This window comes from Entelurus aequoreus, linkage group LG03 (genome assembly GCF_033978785.1).
Source record: "Entelurus aequoreus isolate RoL-2023_Sb linkage group LG03, RoL_Eaeq_v1.1, whole genome shotgun sequence".
In the NCBI taxonomy this organism is placed as follows: domain Eukaryota; kingdom Metazoa; phylum Chordata; class Actinopteri; order Syngnathiformes; family Syngnathidae; genus Entelurus; species Entelurus aequoreus.
Window position 1 is genome coordinate 61,165,732 of NC_084733.1, and position 8,754 is coordinate 61,174,485.

At 34.4% G+C, this 8,754-nt stretch overlaps 1 protein-coding gene across 2 annotated transcripts; it reads left to right on the forward strand.

Annotated features, from left to right (window-relative positions):
- Nucleotides 1–3,645, forward strand: LOC133645734 (uncharacterized). 2 transcript variants are annotated; one of them, XM_062040594.1, is made up of 8 exons: nucleotides 1–287; nucleotides 423–587; nucleotides 828–915; nucleotides 1,009–1,177; nucleotides 1,991–2,200; nucleotides 2,306–2,471; nucleotides 2,559–2,638; nucleotides 2,764–3,645. In XM_062040594.1, exons 4-8 carry the CDS (start codon nucleotides 1,076–1,078, stop codon nucleotides 3,064–3,066), a joined length of 861 nt encoding a protein of 286 aa, XP_061896578.1. In that variant the 5' UTR covers nucleotides 1–287; nucleotides 423–587; nucleotides 828–915; nucleotides 1,009–1,075; the 3' UTR covers nucleotides 3,067–3,645. The 2 variants fall into 2 exon arrangements, with proteins under 2 accessions (XP_061896578.1, XP_061896577.1); XM_062040593.1 differs by having other exon boundaries at nucleotides 828–1,177.
- Nucleotides 3,646–8,754: the final 5,109 nt, after the last annotated feature.

The following is an 8,754-nucleotide window of genomic DNA, read 5'->3' on the forward strand; positions in this document are numbered from 1 at the left end:
GCGTCCTAGAAGACTGACACAGAGTGAGCAAAACACAACACTACATAAAATAATGTCATTTGTTTTCTTTTCTTATCAATTAATAATTTATATTTCTTTTGCTTTGAAGAGAATGACATTGATGGAGCGACCCTCACATTATTAACTGAGAGGATGACTGAGAGATTGTTCCCCTCAATAAAAAGACAAGCTCAGTTCCTTAGGTGCCTTCAGGACCTGAAGTCATCGTCATCGTCGTTGTCATCTTTGTCTTCATCTTCATCAACAACAACAACAGATGAAACCAGGTAAAATGCTGTGAATATACTGCTATTCTAGTCATTTGCTGGGAGAAACTATGTCTCAGTACTAGTTCCAGTAAGTTCAGTGCTACTTCACAAAGCTCAGCCTAACACATGTCTGTATCTTTCCATATTTCACAGACCTCATGATGAGCAAACAGCTAGTGCTTCACTGCAGTTTGTTTTCCCCAAAACCCTAAGGAATGCACTTGACGCGAAGGATCCAGAGCTTCTGGCCCCTCAGAGAACCAAGATTAAATCTGTTCTTATACAAGCTCTATATGACACCCTCAGCAACAAAACTATGTAGGTTCCTTTGTAATTCTTATGGACAACTACTGCACATTGTAGCTTTTAGTTGAGATTATAAGCCACTTTTTACATTGGGGATGCCTGCAGACATATCGGAATACATACCTATCTTAGGTTTATTGTTGCTACTCTCACTCGGAGCCTCCACTGATGTGTAATCTTGCTATAGTATGTACAAACATTTAAAACTTGTTCCACTTACTCTTCAACCCCCCCACCCCCCCCAAAAAAAAGGTTTCCCTCAGCCAAACAATATACGGAGATTTTAAGCCGGTTCACACGCAAGTATCCCTTCATGCGGGAGAAACTTGGTTCAGGACATGTGAGTAAGCACAAAATTAGGCTGTTAGTATATGTTCACATTCAGCTCCATTGTAAGGATATAGCTACTGTAACTCCCCTGTCTTGGTTGCAGGATGCTTTACATGACTCTTTAAAAAAACAAATTCAAAAAGGAAAGGCGACCCCTTATTGGTGACTCAATGGTGCAACAAATGCGTGCAAAATTTGCTGTGACAGGATCTGGAAGGAAGGGTAGTTTTCCGGGTCAACCAAGCCAGCTTCTCCACATCAACAGGCCCACTGTATGTATGAGTAATATGGTGCTATGATATTTGAGTCTTTGGAAACATATAGAAGAATCATCCTATCTTTAATCAAGTGTGTGGATTTTCAGTTTGAGAGCATGGTTTCATTCCTCTTCAGTGGTACAGCTCCTTTTCATGTTCAGATTTATTCTCCTCGTGCTCACATTTTGTGCTAGCACTGAGATGTCTGCTCTGACCAGTGATGAATTATATTGTAACCTATTTTTGTTATGGCAGCTCTCACAGACACTTCATACTGTCTTGTCCAGCAGGGGAAACTTTGCTTGTCCTCTCAAGCTGGTGAATGGCCTCTGACCGTCACTCTCTGTCATGCAGTGGCTCCTGGTCAAACAATACAATACCTGACAAAGCTCTGCTGAGAGCTGCCATAACAAAATAGGTTACAATACATCTGTACAATTAATCTTAAATCATCCTAAAAAGGTTATCGTAGTTGTTATTTTAATGAAATATTATAGTATAAATTGTCAATGTTAGAAGGAGCTTTAACGTTGTCGGTAGCGGCGTTGCGGTCGCCATCCAGCTCGTCTTTGGAGGGATGGATGGGCTGGTGAGCACCATGGATCTAATACATCCATGTTGAGCACACACTAATGTGCGGGTAGGAGGAGCAGGGAGACTGGGCTTGAGCTTGGTCTCCAACATAGTGGTAGCAGAAAGATAACACAAGACGAAGGTTACAGAGAGGATGATTCTTCCATATTATATTACTTTTTAAAAAACATGTACACCTCATCTTAATGGTTACCTCTTACTATATTGCTTGTCATTTTTCTTGAATGCATATAGGCTCAGGAGAGTGAAGAATGTAGAGAGGATGAAAGGAGCATTGAAGCTCATATCAATGAAATGTCTACAGAGATGCTTAAGGTACACCCAGATCTGAACTCTTTAAAGGAGAGAATGAGACAAACCTATGCATACCGAAAGACCTTCATGGCAACTGCCAAGACAGAGGAAATCATCGAAAAGTTTCCCGCACTGAAGCTTCCTAAAATAGTTGGTATCTCCAAGCATTGAATTGACCATATTTAATTGTATGTGTATTATTTCATTTATGATCATCAAGTATTTTGAGATGACACTTTTTATCCCTCCTTACAGCTTCTGTGGGAGATGAAGGAGCAATTCCTTGTAGAAGCTGATCGCAGAATGGTCACAGAGCTAGATCGAATGGCAACGAAGATGGTTCAAAGAGCATCTATGTGTGACCTAAAGGACTGCTGCCAGAGGGCAATCAATGCCTGCCTGGATGATTCAGTAAGACGAGGTATCTAGGCCTATATGTGTATCTATAGGAGCCACAATCTGTATTTCTGAAAACAAAAAGTATTACAGAATCATTTTATTTCCTCAGGACTCATTAGGGATGCAGCAATTCTACTGCTGCCTTCCATTTTCAGAGAGGACTCATCCTTTCTATACACTCTACTGGAGGTAAATACTGCATTTAAGGTCAAGATTTAGGAATTGGCATTATCCATATTATGGCAACATTGAGTCATTTTGCTGTTTTCACAGCAGGTTTTATTTACTGACATGTATCTGTTTTTATTGCATAGGAGCCAAGCGTGCCCACTCCAGCAATCATGCTCCATAACACACACGAGGGGAACCCTTTGCAGGCACAAAGGATAACCCTATACCTGGATGGTATACAGGTTTTGACTGAGGACAGCAGCATGGACATATCATATGCTATGAGTGCATTAATGTCACTCTATTTTGTTTTTGCTGTCCAGTACCCAAAGGAACTGAGAAAAACTCTTTTTTTCATTGAAAGATTTGTGTTGGGGATCAAGGACCACAGTGTTGTACCCATTTCAGTGAAGAGACTATACAACTGTGTCGGAAGTGGGGAGTAGTGAGTAGATGTGTTGCAGCATGGGATTTCATGCTTTATGTTCTTGTTATTGGTCAAATTCCTGCTGCTGCCCTTTGTTTGTACATATTGATAAAAAAATATCCCTTATTTAATACATATTTTGGACCAATACATTTTGTTTGATTTTGGCATAGTGACGTCTCTAGATTTCCATTATTGTTACAATACGTAACATTTTGAGTACTTGTTACATAACACTGAAAAGTATTTCAACATTATTGAAATCAATGTGAAAACTTTGTGGGATTCCCTCACTTTCTCATGATTCTGTTCCACTGTCACAATTAGTACATACAGTATGTACACTGATTCTTTTCATTGGACCATGCATTATTTTATTGTTTGTAGATAGCTTACAATAAGGCGCAGTAAATGCAGTAAGTGCACCTTGGATGGATTGAACTAAAACTATTTTGTGTCTCTTTCTGCCATGTCACCATTGCTGGAGATTTATTTACACAAATTCACCTACTGAGGACAGCATGATCTGTCTGGCCTGTCATGTTGCTGATTCCACTGGACCTATGCTGACTTTTGACCTGTTCTCCCCTGGGACCTACACAGCCTCTCCTGTTTTGTTGGACTATCTTTAAATAAATGGTTTTCTCATTAAGATGTTTTGAATGTTTGTTCAATGTCAACATGATAAATGACCACAATATACTATGAACTAAACTGATCTGTAGAATACAATATGGTTCTTTATAGAACCCTCAGAAGACAAGACGGTTATCGGTGAAAAACTTTGAAAAGGGATGTTTTTAGAACCCCCTGTGTCAGGTCTAGATGAAACCCTTGAAACATGAAAGAGTTCTTAGTGGAACTCCCTGTGTGGGTTCTAGATGAAACCCTTGAAACATGAAAGGGTTCTTAGTGGAACTCCCTGCATGGGTTCTAGATGAAACCCTTGACAAACGAAAGGGTTCTTAGTGGAACTCCCTGTGTGGGTTCTAGATGAAACCCTTGAAATACGAAAGGGTTCTTAGTGGAACTCCCTGCGTGGGATCTAGATGAAACCCTTGAAAAATGAAAGGGTTCTTAGTGGAACTCCCTGTGTGGGTTCTAGATGAAACCCTTGAAACATGAAAGGGTTCTTAGTGGAACTCCCTGCATGGGTTCTAGATGAAACCCTTGACAAACGAAAGGGTTCTTAGTGGAACTCACTGTGTGGGTTCTAGATGAAACCCTTGAAATACGAAAGGGTTCTTAGTGTAACTCCCTGTGTGGGTTCTAGATGAAACCCTTGAAATACGAAAGGGTTCTTAGTGGAACTCCCTGCGTGGGTTCTAGATGAAACCCTTGAAAAATGAAAGGGTTCTTAGTGGAACTCCCTGTGTGGGTTCTAGATGAAACCCTTGAAATACGAAAGGGTTCTTAGTGGAACTCCCTGCGTGGGTTTTTTGTAGAACCTCTCATGGGGGGTTCAGGGTGGAACCTTACACACACAGTTCTAGGTATAACCCTTCATGTTGGGTTCTAGGTAGAACCCTCCAAAAGGGTTCCAGGTGGATCCTTTATAAAAAGGTTCTACCTGGAGCGAAAAAGGGTTCTCCTATGAGGACGAGCCGAAGAACCTTATATGGTTCTACTTAGCACTTTTATTTCTAAGAGTGTAGTGTGATGTAATTTGGTGTAGAGGATGTGACCCAGCTAGTATGTAAGTAATTATAAGTAATTAAGTATTTAAGTATAAAGTGTGATGTAATTAGGTGGAGAGGATTTGACCCAGCTAGTATGTAAGTAATTAAGTATTTAAGTAATAAATGTGATGTAATGGGATGGAGAGGATGTGACCCAGCGAGTATGTAAGTAATTATAAGTAATTATAAGTAATTAAGTTTTTAAGTAATACGTGTGAGTTAATGGGGTGTATTTGATGTGACCCAGCTAGTATGTAAGTAATTATAAGTAATTAAGTATTCAAGTAATAAGTTTTAGTTAATGGGGTGGAGAGGATGTGACCCAGCTAGTACATAAGTAATTGTAAGAAATTAAGTATTTAAGTAATTAGTGTAGTGTGATGTAATGGGGTGGAGAGGATGTGACCTAGCAAGTATAAAAGTAATTATAAGTAATTAAGTATTTAAGTAATAAGTGTGATGTAATGGGGTGGAGAGGATGTGACCCAGTTAGTATGTAAGTAATTATAAGTAATTAAGTATTTAAATAATAAGTGTGATGTGATGGGGTGGAGAGGATGTGACCCAGCTAGTATGTAAGTAATTATAAGTAATTAAGTATTTAAATAATAAGTGTGATGTAATGGGGTGGAGAGGATGTGACCCAGCTAGTATGTAAGTAATTATAAGTAATTAAGTATTTAAATAATAAGTGTGATGTAATGGGGTGGAGAGGATGTGACCCAGCGAGTATGTAAGTAATTATAAACAATTATAAGTAATTAGGTAATAAGTGTGATGTAATGCGGTGGAGAGGATGTGACCCAGCTAGTATGTAAGTAGTTATAAATAATTAAGTAATACGTGTGATGTAATTGGGTGGAGAGCTTTGTTCAAACAGTGAGAAGCAAATCAGTTCAATGTTTGTATTTGAGTCCTGATTGTTGTCTTGCAGGTTGCCAGGCGGTATAGTTAATCTCAACTGGAAAGCAGCCTGGCAACACAAACTGAGGTCCGGTTGGTCAGTAAATATTTGATCAAGAAGGATTTATTTCCATAGGCGTGTTTAAAGCCATTAAAAGTTATCACTTGGATGTTTGTGCACTGAGTCACATGTCACACGTGTTGTGTTAGCGTTTCCATAGCAACGCTCCGAAAAGAAAAGGCTAATATTGTGTTGAGTTTTAAGACGTATATCTCTACGTACATTCTTGCATTTTTGAAATAAAGTCTTGTTAATATTTTATGTTCCAACCAAGAATTTGCAAATGTTGCTATAGATCTGTTAGGCCAGGCCATTCTTTGATTACTTTTTGGGTGGTTCCTCAAAGAGTGGCAGCATATCACAGTAGCTCCTAACTGAGCTACTGTGTGGAACAATTTCCCTTGTGGATCATTAAAGTTTGTCTAAGTCTAAGTCTAAGTTTAAGTTCACTTCTTTTTTTGTGCTCTTATTTTGCTCCATTTCCTGTTGTGGTTGTATTTTTCCTGCACTAGCTTTACACTGCTTGTTAGTGTTGTCTTCATCATCTGGGGTGATTAGTATTGTTTTTCACCTACTGTCATATCAACATATACATATATATGTGTGTATATATACATAAATATGTGTGTATATATACATATCACAGGGGGCGCTGGAGCCTATCTCAGCTACAATATATATATATATATATATATATATATATATATATATATATATATATATATATATATATATATATATATATATATATATATATATATATATATATATATATATATATATATATATATATATATATATATATATCCATCCATCCATTCATCCATTTTCTACCGCTTATTCCCTTCGGGATCACTATATATATATATATATATATATATATATATATATATATATATATATATATATATATATATATATATATATATATATATATATATATATATATATATATATATATATATATATATATATATATATATATATATATATATATATATATATATATATATATATATATATATATATATATATATATATATATATATATATATATATATATATATATATATATATATATATATATATATATATATATATATATATATATATATATATATATATATATATGTATATATATATATATATACCTCTTATTCCCTTCGGGATCACTATATATATATATATATATATATATATATATATATATATATATATATATATATATATATATATATATATATATATATATATATATATATATATATATATATATTCATCCATTTTCTACCGCTTATTCCCTTCGGGATCACTATATATATATATATATATATATATATATATATATATATATATATATATATATATATATATATAGTGATCCCGAAGGGAATAAGCGGTAGAAAATGGATGAATATATATTTTTATTCTTCCTTCGGGATCACTATATATATATATATATATATATATATATATATATATATATATATATATATATATATATATATATATATATATATATATATATATATATATATATATATATATATATATATATATAGTGATCCCGAAGGGAATAAGCGGTAGAAAATGGATGAATGGATGGATATATATATATATATATATATATATATATATATATATATATATATATATATATATATATATATATATATATATATATATATATATATATATATATATATATATTTTTTATTTTTTTTTTTATTTTTTTTTTTTTTTTTCTTTTTTTTCGGACATTCTGTAATGAAAAGACTGGAACTGTGTGATGCATAACCAGTGTTGGGTTAGTTACTGAAAACCAGTAACTAGTTACAGTTACTAGTTACTTTATTTCAAAAGTAACTCAGTTACTAACTCAGTTACTTACACTAAAAAGTAATGCGTTACTGTGAATAGTAACTATTTAGTTACTTCTTCTACTTTTTTTTAAAGCTCCCGTTAATGCCCTTTTAGCCTTCATTTCAGTACTGTTATTGCACTGGAGAATAATACAATCTGTTGATCAACTTGACATGCATTTGCATCACTGAACTCTGCAAGCAATGTGGTCTACATACAACACACAAAGACAAAGATATGTTTCAAAGGGCCAATTTATTTCAGACCAGAACAAATTGACAAAACTATTTAAATAGCTGCAACATAACATACATAAGTAACAAACAGCATAATAACAACATAGCTGTAAACCTGGCTTCACCCAAGGAAGGCACACATGACATACACAAAAGGGCTGTGAATCTTTGGGTGTCCCACGATTTGATTCAATATCGATTCTTGGGGTCACGATTCGATTCAAAATCGATTATTTTTCAATTCAACACGATTCTCGATCCAAAAACGATTTTTTTACTGATTCAAAAACGGTTCATTCAATACATAGGAATTCAGCAGGATCTACCCCAGTCTGCTGATATGCAAGCAGAGTAGTAGATTTTTGTAAAAAGCTTTTATAATTGTAAAGGACAATGTTTTATCAACTGATTGCAATAATGTACATTTGTTTTAACTATTAAATGAACCATAAATATGACTTATTTTATCTTTGTGAAAATATTGGACACAGTGTGTTGTCAAGCTTATGAGATGCGATGCAAGTGTAAGCCACTGTGACACTATTGTTCTTTTTTTTAATTTTTTTTTATAAATGTCTAATGATAATGTCAATGAGGGATTTTTAATCACTGCTATGTTGAAATTGTAACTATTATTGATACAGTTGTTGATAACATTAATTTTTGTTTCACTACTTTTGGTTTGTTCTGTGTTGTGTTTGTGTCTCCTCTCAATTGCTCTGTTTATTGCAGTTCTGAATGTTGCTGGGTCGGGTTTGGTTTTGGTATTGCTGTGTATTGTTTTGTTGGATTGATTAATTTTTAAAAAAATTATTATTTTTTTAAATAAATTAATAAATTAAAAAAATCGATTTAAAAAAAATGAGAATCGATTCTGAATCGCACAACGTGAGAATCGCGATTCGAATTTAAATCGATTTTTTCCCACACCCCTACTAACCAGGCATTTTTTTTCTCTCAAGGAA

Excerpts from the sequence above, each read along its gene's own strand:
- LOC133645734 (XM_062040593.1), top strand. The coding sequence starts at position 1,076 with ATGGTGCAACAAATGCGTGCAAAATTTGCTGTGACAGGATCTGGAAGG. Across the intron at positions 2,472-2,558 it reads GGATGATTCAGTAAGACGAG|GACTCATTAGGGATGCAGCA; the intron begins GTATCTAGGCCT and ends TTATTTCCTCAG. Across the intron at positions 2,639-2,763 it reads TTCTATACACTCTACTGGAG|GAGCCAAGCGTGCCCACTCC; the intron begins GTAAATACTGCA and ends TTTATTGCATAG.